The sequence below is a fragment of the Mobula birostris genome, chromosome 6, assembly GCF_030028105.1.
Source record: "Mobula birostris isolate sMobBir1 chromosome 6, sMobBir1.hap1, whole genome shotgun sequence".
NCBI classification, from domain to species: Eukaryota; Metazoa; Chordata; class Chondrichthyes; order Myliobatiformes; family Myliobatidae; genus Mobula; species Mobula birostris.
In genome coordinates, this window is record NC_092375.1 from 128,521,351 (window position 1) to 128,535,514 (window position 14,164).

A 14,164-nucleotide genomic window follows, 5' to 3' on the forward strand; every position below is an offset into this window, starting at 1 on the left:
ACAGCTTTGTAAACTATTTTGGCATATAGTTCTGGTCACCCTTTTTATAGGAAGAATGTTGAGGCTTTGGAGAGGATATGGAAGAGGTTTACCAGGATGCTGCCTGGATTAGAGAACATGTGCAGGTTGAACAAACTTGACCTCCCATACTAAGTGAGCAGCAGCCCCAAGCCAACATAAATAAAACAAAGGACCTGATATGAAGTTCTGCAGATGCTAACTTTTATTGTGTTCAATAGTTGGTGCTTTAGACTTTGTTGAAGGCTGCAACATCAACAGATTGAACATAATCTTCAAATGCTGTGATAGCTTCTTCCAGCATATCTGTTCCCACCTGAAAAGAAATATTCAGTTAGAATATTCCAAAAATGGAAGCTGCAAATAAGTATATCTAAATATTTAATCATATTAATATGCTTGTAAGTATATTTTATAAAATAATCTTTGGAGTTCAGAACACAAGTGAAAAAGTGATGAGATAGTAGTAATCAGTCATTTACATTGAACTCAATCAGTTCAATTAACCATTTAACCCAATTAACAAATTTGTTGATGGCTACTCTCTTCTCCAACCCCACTTGACAAGGAGAATCATTTTCCACTTTTTAAAACAAGTCTACTCACATTTCTGTATGATTGCCAGAAATGAAACATTGACATGAAAACGCTATAACCACCAGATTCAGTTTCTTTCTACCATGTTGCCATGTTCATTCTTTGAGTAAGTGTATACAGCAGAACTAAAATAAGTGCTTTCACTTTGACTGTTTTATTGCCCCCATGTGCAACAAAAGCAAGTTCCTGAGTTATTCCAGTCACTGGAAAAATGCACAATAATTTGATCCCAGTTATCAACCTAATTCAAGCCAATCGACATTACTAAACTAAAACAAAAGGAAAAGTAGAGACTTCAAAATGAAAAATACATTCTACAGGCAGTACTGGAGTACAACATGTCAGGTAATGGAATTGAAATATCCTTGAGATCAATACTTAAATGAACTCAAACCACTGTTTCCTGCAAAATAAATGCTTGAATCTTGTTTTCAGTACAGTGAACAACTGTATAATGGAGTAAACAGCCAGTAAATAGAGCTTCCTTTTTTAAGCCACACACATCAAAGTTGCTGGTGAATGCAGCAGGCCAGGCAGCATCTCTAGGAGGAGGTACAGTCAACATACCGCTTCCTAGAGATGCTGCCTGGCCTGCTGCGTTCACCAGCAACTTTGATGTGTGTTGCTTGAATTTCCAGCATCTGCAGAATTCCTCGTGTTTGCTTCCTTTTTTACTGTTTTGATCACTAAAGCCACAGACCAGCTACTCAGTTGCTAATAGCTACAAGACAGAAATGTATGATACAGACATTACCTGAACAACTTGTAACCAAAGAGTGAGAAAATAAAATTTGAAGAACACTGACCAAGATCTCTGTGAGGACTGATCAAAGAAATTAGCAGTCTCTATGCTAAATAGCTAAAAATCTATCAATTGCCCAACTGACTGAAGTTTCCAGCAAGATTAGTTTAGCAAGTGTTTGCTCATTTGTAACAATTAAAATATTAGTATTTAAAAGAATGACATACAAACACACTGTGCAAACTTTGAGCTTATTACTTTCATTTACAAGACAAAGTCCAGCTAAAATCTGTACACGACCACATCCTTACCTTATCATCTTCCACCACACATTGAATCTGTAATTTTTTGATGCCATAACCCACTGGAACCAGTTTAGCTGTAATGAAATAAAATTAAGCAACATTAAAAACCTAATATTCACATCTATTATCTCAGACAACTACACAGTAGCCAAAGATGATGTATATGGATTTAGCTGTTTTTCTATAACTTTCCCTGTAATCTGGAAATATACATAGCAATGAACTCAAAGGTAGCAATGCAAAACAATGAAAATCAATAGAAGCACTGAGAAAAGCTTATCTGCCACCAAACTCCACCCTCTCAATGACTGTCTTCTCAAATGAATTCTCACATGCAGATATTTCCATTCAAAAACATTAAGAAATTTAAACCCGACAGCACTGAGAAGAAACACAAAGCTACAATTCCAACATCAGGGACCTATACAAGCTGGAATATTGATGTCATGCTGTCATCCAGCAACCTTTCAGGATCACAATTTCACGGAGTTTCATCCTTTGTACAATACTGCACAAAAGTCTTAAGACACCCTAGATGTTTTTATATAACTTCAGAAGGTATGGTCTCCACAGAACCCTGATCAGAGGCCACCTGGGATTACCTGGAGAGACAGAAGCAAAACAACCAGTCTACAGAACTACCGTTGATTTTCTTATAAAACTGCTTAAGAGAATTGATGCAGTTTTAAGATCAAAGGGTGCTCACATCAAATATTAATTTGATTTATTTTTTTTTACTGTTAACAGTCCTTTATAGTTTTTTTTGGTATTTCAAAAACATTTTCATTGTTATTTTTGAAAGCATCTTTGCTTTGCTTTACAGAATAAACAGGGAAGTAAACTAGTCTTTAAAGATTGGGTAGTTACAGTATAATCTACCTTTAGTAACAGTACTCCTGGCTATTTACATCGAAAAGGGTTTAAAGTCTTAGTTTGAGTTTAGAACTGTGTTCAGTAAAACCCATTACCATATTACATATATTAATATTGTGACAGTGCAATTAATTACATATCATCCAAACATATTCAATGAACCATATCATAATCAAGGAGACATGGCATTAATAGATTTCAAATAGGTTAGGATTTATTTCCTGTAGCACAAGAGAATGTGGGAAAATCTTTAGAGGTATATAAAATTATGGGGAGATGAAAAAAGCAAATGCATGCAGGCTTTTCCCCTTTCACTCGGGTGAAACTAGAACTCCAGGTCATAGATTTATGGTGAAAGATGAATTAATTTGGGAGACTCTCGGGAAACTTCCTTGACTCAGAAGATGGTGTGAGCATGGGATAGACTGCCAGTGTATCTGGTCGATGCAGTTTCATCCGGAAATTTTGGATAGCTACGTGGATTGGAGAGGCCTGAAGGGCTTATTTCTGTGCAGTACTCAACTCCAATTTCCTAGGCAGTTGGCTGCAACCTTCATTCAGACTGGTGCTATCCATAATGTGAATCAAGCAGCCGATAAAAGACAAAAATAAAAATGCTTGACTTCCCAACAATAGCAGCCCGAGGGATCTACAGTCAATATATCTTTCAGAAACTTAAGCTTATCAAATCTACCAATACTAATGCAGTTCTCATTCAAAACAAAAGTAATCCAATGATTGTTTCAAACTTAGATTATACTCACAAGAACCCCAAACTAAGCCATCCAATGTGATAGAACGCACACATTCTTCCATTTTTTTCATATCAGTTTCATCATCCCATGGTTTTACATCCAGTAAAATAGATGATTTGGCAATGAGTGTCGGCTCTAAAGGTAATTAAAAATTCAATGCAGCAGTTTACTGTAAGACTCTTTCAATTGCATCCACAATAGTACAGGTCATTGGCCTGACTGGTTCATAACAATGATTGCTCTCCACAGTCTTGTACCACCCATCTGCAAACCATGCAGTCTCCCACCATAAAAAAATCCAAGTCACCTTTTCACATTTCAGAATCTAAACTAACTTCAAAAAGCCCTATATTGCTAAGAGCGCATTAAGTTGTACTACTAATATCGATAAATGGTTACAATACTTAAAACAAATGAGAAATTGGATTCATCAGATTAAATTGACATCATCAATTCAGGCGAAAGATGGTAAATTTAAATCATCATTGAACCCAGACACTGAGCTTTTCAATAATATCACTAACAGTACTAATCTATGTAACACGGAGTTGTTGGTCATTTTCAGTATAACACATCCCTGTAGTGGCAGACCACTACAAGGATCTAGGATTCTTTCTATTGAGACAAAGGAACTAAAACGTTCTAACATGCACCATGTTAATTGTTTAAACAACTCTGCTGTGACACCTGGTTACTGAGCAAGAGAAATATGGTCTGAAACAGTATTTTCACACAGGCTGTGACAATTATTTGAAGTTTTTAACAAATTAGTTATCTTTTAACAAACAATCCTGAAGTGCTGACATTCGATCACATAGCTAATTGACAATACGTACTCTTGGACTTTTTAGCTTCATATTGAGCTAGACGTTCTTCCCTGATCCTCTGAGCTTCTGCACCTTCCTGTAAGAGACATGAAGTCAATTATGACAAACTTTAATATACAAACACTGAGCAACACACACAAAAACTGGAGGAATGCATATGGTTGCTTTGGATTTCCGGCATCTGTTTGTTATATCAATACTAGACCGGTTTCATCAGATTATAGATGGCATAATCATATATTCAGCCGAAAGATGGTGAATTGAAATCATCATGAAAACCAGTCATATTCATAGGGAAATTATAATTAAAATTTAAAGCAATAACAAAATTGGCAGAATATACAAAATTATGAAAGGGAATATGCACACTGAAGCCAATGAAAATACCAGTTTATAGCTTGAACAAGTAGTTTTCACCTTAGCACGATCAATCAGCTTCCATCATACTTAATAGATCACTGACAAGCCTAATAGTCTATATCTGAACAAATGTTTTTCTAAAAATGTGCATGTATGAAATTCAGTAGTTTGACAGTTAATGTTTAGCAAGTGAGATTAAAACATTCAAAGTTTGCTGCTTAGATTATGCATAAATGTACAACATTGGTCCATTTTCAAGCTATGACCACGGGCAATTGGCGAGTATGCTGTCAGCCACATTAAAACTACAAAGAACTCACCTCTTCATCATCAGACCCAAAGAGATCAATATCATCATCATCGTCTGCCTCTGCTTTTGTTGAGGTTGTGTCTGCTACATTTTGTGGACCATATTTGCTAATTGGTTGCTTAACACCTGGAAGGCTGTTAGGGGTTAAAGACCAGAAATGTATTAAATATGCTACAACATAAATTAATGCATACTGCTTAGGGTTACACCACAGTCACCACTGAGCACATGGCCAAGTGGTTAAGGCGTTGGACTAGTGATCTTAAGGTCGCGAGTTCGAGCCTCAGCTGAGACAGCGTATTGTGTCCTTGAGCAAGGCACTTAACCACACATTGCTCCTGCACGTTTATAGTCTAGCAGCAGCAGCTGATACTGTATGGACAAGACAATCTGTTATACCAATGTGTCCATTTCCCAGATCCATTGATCTTGATCAGGTTTCATTGATAGCTCAGCCATTGCTCTTTAGAGAATTCCCAACATTTACAGCACTCTTTACATAGCCACTGTAATTCATGTCAGTCCTCAATGGCCACCTTGTTAGAATATACTCATTGTGCAAGACCCCTCAGCAGTTATCCCAATCCCCCACAGAATCATATACATTTTGATATAATCAAATCTTACGCTGGGATTTTAGGTCAAGTCTCCCCCTCAGCCCAGAAATAATCTACAGAATCCAAACTGCATTGATTCCAGGTTAAGTACAAACCCGCTTAGATGCAGAAATCAAAACTACATGTTAATTTAAACATTTAGAAGATCTGAACAATTTCAGCAAGATCTTCTAATTGCATACTGCAAAAACATGCTGTTATATTCTGGAAGATAGCGCCAGTTGCACGTGTTTGTGTTCAAATAGCAGTGATTTTTGCCACTGACAGCTAGTGAGAAATAAGCAGCAAGGCAATTCAGAACTGCTTTCACGCTTGGGAGATGCCAGGAACGAAAATGTATTTCACTTCAGGAAGTTTGGAATCTAAGAATTTGAAGGTATCAGTGTTCATCTTGAACGCAACAATGAAAACGAAGATTTGGAGGACGCAAACATCATATGAAGGAGTCCATTATCTGTACCAGGCACCTGTGCTGATTTTGTTCATTTACAGTCAATCAAAAGGACACAGCAGCATACATTGGATGAATTCCTCCATAGATACCTATTAGCAACCTTACATAGTTTTATAGTATGGTAGTAATATTGGTAGTGTTTCAATTTGTTCTCCATTTCATTTGAATTCATAATTTGATACCAAGTTAAATGTTAGTTTGTGTTTTGTAATACTTTTTAAATTTCCATGAACCTTCAGCTAATCGGGGAAGCAGCGTAATTGGGCCCAAAATTAAGCTGTTCCAGATGGGTTCCAATTAACCAGAATCCCCAGTATCTGCAATAGAGGGAGTTCAAGAGATTTCACACAGACCAATTCCTGGGATGGGATGGAATGGAATTTGGGGGGCGGTGGTGGTGTCCAAGTAGGTAGACAAGAGTCTAAAGGAGAATGATAATCTAAGCGATTCAAAATTTACCGAGTTGGCCATGATGGATGCAGGGATCGTGGTTTCCTTCACTGAAGTATCCAGAACTAGGGGTCTACAATCTCAACATAAAGGGCTAACCATTCAGGACTTGCATGAAGATATCTCTTCACCCAGAAGGTGGCGAATCTTTTGGGCTCTACTCACGTGGGCAGAGGAAGTAATTATATTCAAGATAGAAATCAATAGATAGCCTGGATATTAAAGGAATCAAAGGAAATGTGATTAGAACAGTTCAATGTCAATGAGATACAAAAACTACATGGCAGACCAGGAATGAGGAGCCCGTACCCTTCTATTTCCAGCAGACTACATACCTGGACTTTGTGCTTTCATAGGACCGAATGTGATTGTACCACCGATGTGCATGACAGAATGAAGGCGCAGGTGGCCCACCAAGAGCTTCATACACAGCGATGTCTGCTTGTGACGGAACATACCTTTTAAACACAAAACAAAACGTGCTCAAGAACACCACTCTGATCGCAGCCCCAGTCAACAGAACATGGAAGAAGTTAGGGACACAAAAAGGGACGTGGAAGTGGAGAATGGTAGATTAAGAACTCTCTATTTCTTGTGCCTCTCCAAGAGGTGCCTGTGCATTTTACTCCCACCTCTCTCTCTCTCCCCAACTCCTACTCACCCCTTTCCGGCGTGTCCTTATTCCCGAACTTTCTTCACGCAACACCACCATCCCTGCTGTCCCCTTTTCTCTCTCCAAAGTCCCCTATTTCCCATTCACGTTTAGGCCCATTTCCCAGTCTCCCTGCGCCCTTGCCTCAGTCTCTCACCCACCCCTCGATGTAGCTGCGATCCGCCAAGTAATCGTTAAGCATCTGCAGGCCGGATGCGGCCTTCAGGTCACCAAACCCCATGGCTGACACTAGGCCCCGTCCACACCAACACGACCCACAGCGCAGCGGCAACTGCAAGAGGCCGCGGCCGCCGCGCTGCCTCTTTATAACCAGCGCCGGAAACAGCCGAGTGAATACGGAATCAGCCGAGGGCATCGCAATTTTGGAGAATAAAATAGATTAAAAATAATTAGAATGTTTGATTTTTTTACTAGGTTATTTGTCTAAACTATTCGATTCATTAAATTAAAATTAAATCATTTTAATCGATCGACTACGTTTCATGGAAATTGCCGAAGCCTTTTGCAATTTCTTACCTAACGATTTTATTTTAACAAAGATTAATTTGTTTCATACTTCATAACTCAAATTAAAATTACTAATATTGATGACCAAAGATGAAGAAGTAACATCGCAATCTTCCGAGTTCGCGACTCCGGCCGGTGATGCTGAGGAGCGCCGTTCCGGAAAGAGCCGGGAATTGCCGATCCGTTCTCGGAAAGAGCCGAGCCGCCATTGTCGCCGCTGTTCTGGTTGAGAAAGCCAAATAGCGAGCAGGTATTGATGGGGAGCATGATGGTGGGGATTATCCGAGATCGGTTCGGCTACTGGTGCTTGCAGCAGGGCGAAGTTTCGTGCCTTGGGCTGCATGCGGCGAAGAGTTGGCTGGTGTGCGGCCAATGTTTGGGTTGCGCCGCTTTGCCCTTGACTGCTCTCTGGGTGACTTGGCAGATGGTGCAGGACTCGCTCTTCCTCCGTCTTTCTCACCCTGCAGGCGCTCTCTCTTTATCATCAGCGTCTAGGCTTTTGTAAAGGTGTACCTGCAAAATCTTGTGCCCTGGATTCCTCATGGTAATCGCTTCTGTCTTTAAATGGACTCTCTTTCCTTGTTGATGCAGGTTTCCGAGACCATTCTGTTGCCTCCACAGATGCTGCTTGACTCGTTGAATCCCTCCAGCAATCTGTTTTCTTGCTTCAGATTTTAGCCTCTGGAATTGTGTGTCTCCGCTCGGTGTTTATGTTTGTCTTGCATTGCGCTTAACCATGTAAATAAATGTACATGTACTGAAGGCTGCAAAGACAGTTTACTAAAAGGAAACATAGCGAGTATCTGTAGAAAGAGAAGCGACAATATTTCAGGTTGAAGACCAGTTTATTTCCAGCATTTCAGCCTTTATTTTTAGGTTTTCAGTGAGTGGCATTTCAGATTCTAAAGCACCTTATCTGTGAGTGAATGGGCTGTGGGTTTGCGTGTCTGGGTTTGCTGTGAGCAAGAAATCTCCATTGAATATCAATGCTACACTGAAGCACCCGTATTGTTGGTAGTATAATGGTGAAGATACATTCTTAAACCACAACATCTTTTAAAAGATTCCCCGAAGCTATGGCGGGGAAGAATCGGGGTCTTTAATAATAACTGCTGTTCTTTTGAACCGTTTTACTGGAAAGTGACTATAGTGTTGTTTAACTCTAATGATTAGGGATGTCTGGTTGGTTGAAGTACTACACAATTGAAGAGAGGTAGCTATTCTTGAACCTAATAGTGCAGGACTTTGGCCTTCTGACAGCATAGCCAGAATGGTGGGGATCTTTGACAGATGTGTCCTTCCTGGGGGGAGCACCTCCTGTAGTTAGTACTGATGGTGGTGAGGGAGGTGCCCATGTTGTGTCGGGCAGAGTCCATGATTCTCTGCAGCTTCTTGTGTTCCCGTGCATTCAGATTGCCGTACCAGATCATTATACAACCAATCAAGATATTTTCAACAGTACTTCTGTACAAGTTGTTAATGTTCAGTGACAAACTTAATCTTCTAAGAAAGTAAAAATGCTGGTGTGTTTTTCTTCAGATTGCGTCACGTGCTGGGCCCTGGGTAGGTCATTTGATAAGTTAATGTCATAATATGTTAAAGTCTTTCCACTGTTGATGCCTTCTTCCCCCACCCCGTCCCCGTCCCCCTGTGCCCACTCCCCGTGTAGAATGGCACATATTTGTCTTTCTTTCCCTGTAGTAAACAGAATTAGAAGTCACCTGAACAAGTATGGATTGATTTGGGGAAAACCAGCAAGAATTTATTAAAGATAAATAGTGCTTACCTTGATAGGGTTTTCTGATGAGATTATAGAACGAGTTGATGAGGTGGATATAGACTTTCAAAGGGCATTTGTTGAAGGAGCCACATAATAGGCTGCTCCTCAAGGTTGAAATCTGTGTCATGAAAGGGAGAGTAGCAGTGCTGGATTACAATGAAAATGAAAGCGGCAGCAACACAGTAATATTGCTAACGTTAAGCACCCCTGGTCTAAATGTTTACTGTTTTTGTTTTTTTTTCTTTTCTTGGAAAATGGAGAATTAACACAAGTAAAGGAAAAGATTTGGGAAAGGAATAAAAAATGATAAAATTAAGTAAATAAGTACATAGGGATTGGATAATTATGTTTGGGGGTAGGAGCAAACATGAACAAGTTAGGATATAAACACCTACAATGGTAGTTACATAGGCTTACATACAACATTTTGGACCAGAAAGAAATGGTCCAGAAGAGATATAAGAAATTATTATTAATCCACTATTATTACTATTTTTCTTAACAACTAATATCATTACAGCCTAATAGAGTAGAATTTCAACTGCACATAATTATCTATTTAAGTGTCTAATTTCTTTTTATATCATCTTAATGTGTACTTAGGAATGTATAAATAATTATAGTTTTATACATATATTAAAAAAAAGGAAAAGGTTAAAAAAAAACAAAAATGAAAGTGGCAGGAGGCAGAGCATTGGTGAACAGTTGTTTTGCAGACTGGAGGGAAGTGTGGTGTGAAATTCCCTAGAGGTCAGCACTAGGACCATTGTGTTTCTTTATTGGAAGCTGTAGTTGGGCTAATGGAATTAGTGGACACATAGATGATAAGTTCCTACAGAAATGCTGTAACAGAAGCAGGCCCTTTGTCCAATCATGTCAATGGTGACCTTTTTGCTAGTGTATTGCAGACATCCCACCCTGCAAAAACACATTTCAGGGAGGCAGCACCATCAATTTGCGGGAGACTTCCGGGAGAGGTGGGATGTCTGCAATAGAGTAGCTCCTTAGCAGCTAGCCAGCTAGTTTAAATAACGTTAGCTATGCTAATGAACAAATGACACCTGTTAAACTCACCTCAACATGTCTCTTACAGTCTTAACCCACAGCAGCGAGCAACACTGTCATTATTTTTGACCCCTATTAGGCAGGGGTACACTTTAGTGTAGTCTGGGCTGATGTACGTTTTATATTTTTTTTTGGAACACTCTGCCATGGCGCGCTCTCGCTCGCGCTCGCTCTCTTTTTCGTGGTCGCTCGCGTGCTCTCAAGTGCTCTTGCTTTCACTCTCGCTTTCTCTCTCACTCACTCTTGCTCTCTGTCGTGGTCGTGCTCGCGCTCTCTTGCTCGCTCTCAAAAAAATTGATTTCCGTGATATTGTATATAAATTGCGGGCATCAGGGAACTCCCGGGAGAGGTGGGATGTCTGGTATTGTGTTACATTTTGGTGGGAAGAATGAGGAAAGCAGTATGAATGACAGGACACTATTCTACAGTAACGGAAAGTTTTTGGGGGTTGTAGATATAAATTTTTTAAAATGTCAGTGCAGGTTGAGAATTTTTCTGGCTTCATAAGTAGAAGCATGTATTATATAAGGAAGGTCATGGTGAACCTTTTGTAAATCACCACTCTGGTCACAAGTGGAGTATTTTTGTAAATCACTGGTCTGGTCATAACTGGAGTATTTTGTCCCATTTTGGGTGCTACATTTTAGGAAAGACGTGAAGGCCTTAAGAGGAGATATACTTAATGATTCCAGTAATAAGTTACATGAATGGATTGGAAGAGCTGTTTTCAGGGAACATAGATACTTGAGGGGGATCCGATAGAGGTATTTGAAATAGTGAAGAATCTTGACAGACTTTTGTTCTTGGCAAAGGGGTCGAGGGCTTAGGAGTCATGAAATTAGTTGACTGATAAAAGTATCAAAAGTGACCAGTACAACATAGTGAGTGGTAATCAGAAACATAGCCAGGCTAATTTTGTTTGTCTTCTGCTGCATCTATTTTTATGAAAAGGAGAGAAAAAGAAAAGAAAGGGAGGGAAGGAGGGAGGAGTGGGGTCAGCTTTGTTGCCCTTGAATTGAGTAGCGAGGAGTCAGTGGGTCAATCTATTTTCTGTGACTCAGAATGAGGTCTGTGCTCACAGAATGAAGAAAGATAATACTTTGGAAATGGTGAATTTGTTCTTTGTTGGAATAAATGATTACCTTTCATGACTCTCTTATATCCTGTTCTAGAGCTTCTGATACACTTTTCAAGTTTATGTAAGCTGCTGCTAATGGACTCTTTTATTGTTGCAGTTCGCCATCATGCTGCGATTACCTGTGATCCGTAAGACGTTAACAAGTGCTGCACACTCGACTAAAGAATGCCTCAGAACAAAGAGTATTGGTAAATAAGTAGTTGTGACAAATAGTTATTGCTCGTTTAACCACTTTAGTCCCCTGTTATGTGTGTGTATGCATGTGGTTACTGATGTTTTATGTAAGGCACATTATAATCTCTAGCAAAGATATTTTTAATATTTCAATCTTCTGTAGGAGTTTGTGCGCCTCAGGATAAGGGAATATTGAGTATAATTGAGATCATTATGGTTCTGTCTTGACTTTACTAATCCCAAGCTCTTTCTTCTCTTTCTTCGGTTGTCCATCAAAATCCAATGATGATGTCCACTCCAATCCCTAAAACAACACCATCTATTTTGTCTTAATACTTTTGAAACGTATCTCTGACCAAACTTATATCTCTGGTCTAATGTTTGTTCAACTAGCTGTGTGCAAACCTGTGTCTAAGTACATTCCAGTGACACTCTTTCCAAATGCTTAACTGTGTAAAGAATGCTAAAAAGATTTGTCAGATGCTAAATGGATTTGTCAGGTAAGACCTCCTCTTAAGGAAACCATGTTGACTTTGACCTACTTTATTAATTCCTCCAAGTATACCAAAACCTCATCCTTAATAATGGACTCCAACATTTTCCCAACTGTAGAAGTCAGGCTAACTGGCCTATTATGATTTCCTTTCTTTTGCCTCCTTCCCTTCTTAAAGAGTGGAGTGACATTTGCAATTTTCCAATCCTCCAAAACTGTTCCAGAATCTAGTGATTCTTGAAAGATCATTACTAATGCCTCCATAATCTCTTCAGCTACCACTTTCAGAACCCTGGGTTCTAGGTGACTTACCTATCTTCAGACCTTTTAGTTTCCCAAGCATCTTCTGTTTAGTAATAGCAACTATACTCACTTTATATCTGAAAAAACTTTTGGTATCCTCTTTTATATTATTGGCTAGCTTACCTTTGTATTTCATCTTTTCTTTCCTTGTGGCTTTTTTAGTTGCCTTTTGTTGACTTCCCTTGTCAGCCACAGTTGCTCCATCTTCTCTTCAGAATACCCAATCCAGAATTGCCTTTCCTCTAGTGAGCTCAAAGACAAGCTACTCTTAAAGCCATCTTGTAGGCATCCTACAAATTCCCTCTCTTCGGATCCAGCATCAACCTGATTTTCCCAATCTACCTGCATTTTAAATCCTCCATCCCTGTCATAGTATTGTCCTTATTACATGCTTTTTTATCCACTGTTGTAATTTGTAACCCACATCCTGGCTACTATTTGGAGGCCTGTATATTACTCCCATCCGGGTCTTTTTACCCTTGCAGTTTCTTAACTCTCCCTTTAATGATTGTACATTTCAGATTCTATGTCACTTCTTCCTAAGTGTTTGACTTTACTTTTTGCCAGCAGAGCCATACCCCTCCCTCTGCCCACCTGCCTGTTCTTTTGATGCAAGGTGTATCCTTGGATATTAAGCTCCATGATCTTTCAGCCATGACACAATGATGCCCACAAGTGTCGTATCTGCCAATCTCTTAATTGCGCTACAAGATCGTCTACCTTATTCTGTATACTGTGTGGATTCAAATATAACATGTTCAGCCCTGTATTTATCACCCTTTTTGATTTTCCCCCATGTTACACTTCAACTCATCCCACTAACTGCAATTTTGCCCTAACATCTGCCTGTCCTTCCTCACAGTCTCACTACACACTGCCTGCACCTTCAGTCCTATCATTCTGGTTCCCATTCCCCTGCCAAATTAGTTTAAATCCTCACCAATCGCTCTAGCAAACCTGCCTGCAAGGATATTGGTCTCCCTCGGGTTCAGGTGTAACCCGTTCTTTCCTACAGGCCATCACCTTCCCCAGAAGAGACCCAATGATCCAGAAATCTGAAACCCTGCCCCATGCACCAATTTCTCTGCCCCACATTCATCTGCCAGATCAACCTATTCTCACCCTCACTGGCTTGTGGCACAGGTAGCGATCTAGAGATTACTGGTGGTCCTGCTCAGCTTTCTACCTAACTCCTTATACTTTCTATCCAGGACCTCCTTTTTGCTACCGATATGTCCCATGACTTCTTACTGCTCCCCCTCCCCCTTTAGAATGCTCTGGACCCGATCCCAGACACCTCTGACCCTTGCTGCTGGGTGGCAAAATGCCACCTGCATTTCTTTTTCACATCCGGAGAACCTGTCTGCTCCTCAACTATGGAATCCCTATCACTACTGCACTTCTCCTCTCCCGCCTTCCCTTCTGAGCCACGGAGCCAGAGACCTGCTTGTTGTGGCTGCCATTGTTGGATTTTGGTTTGAGGCTTATTGCATTGAGGAGTCTGTATTAGTTTTGCATTATTTCAGTGTGTATATGGCTTTAATGTAATGCAAACTGGTATCAGCAACAGCCAGAAGGAAGGCAAGTTTGAAAATGGAACTCATTGCTGGCATAGAAACTGCCATCTCAACGTAACATCTTGAGTACTTGTTTTTAGGCTGGTTTTTGCTCCAATGTGAGAAACGTTCGTGTTGTATTTGAAGATCGTGGCTTACACCCAGGA

General features: G+C 39.9%; 2 protein-coding genes across 2 annotated transcripts in view; one reads left to right on the forward strand and one right to left on the reverse strand.

The window, feature by feature from the left end:
• Positions 1 to 200: 200 nt before the first annotated feature.
• Positions 201 to 7,275, reverse strand: eef1b2 (eukaryotic translation elongation factor 1 beta 2). Its single transcript, XM_072261283.1, has 7 exons — positions 7,122 to 7,275; positions 6,644 to 6,766; positions 4,798 to 4,921; positions 4,127 to 4,193; positions 3,300 to 3,425; positions 1,669 to 1,736; positions 201 to 334 (listed from the first exon to the last, which is right to left on the reverse strand). Exons 1-7 carry the CDS (start codon positions 7,199 to 7,201, stop codon positions 248 to 250), a joined length of 675 nt encoding a protein of 224 aa, XP_072117384.1. The 5' UTR covers positions 7,202 to 7,275; the 3' UTR covers positions 201 to 247.
• Positions 7,276 to 7,924: 649 nt separating this feature from the next.
• Positions 7,925 to 14,164, forward strand: part of ndufs1 (NADH:ubiquinone oxidoreductase core subunit S1) — a 51,268-nt gene continuing 45,028 nt past the window's right edge. Inside the window, exons 1-2 of the mRNA XM_072261290.1 lie at positions 7,925 to 8,032; positions 11,569 to 11,659. Of these exons, the coding sequence (XP_072117391.1) occupies positions 8,030 to 8,032; positions 11,569 to 11,659 (94 nt within the window). The 5' untranslated portion in view covers positions 7,925 to 8,029. The remainder of the gene's footprint in view (positions 8,033 to 11,568; positions 11,660 to 14,164) is intronic.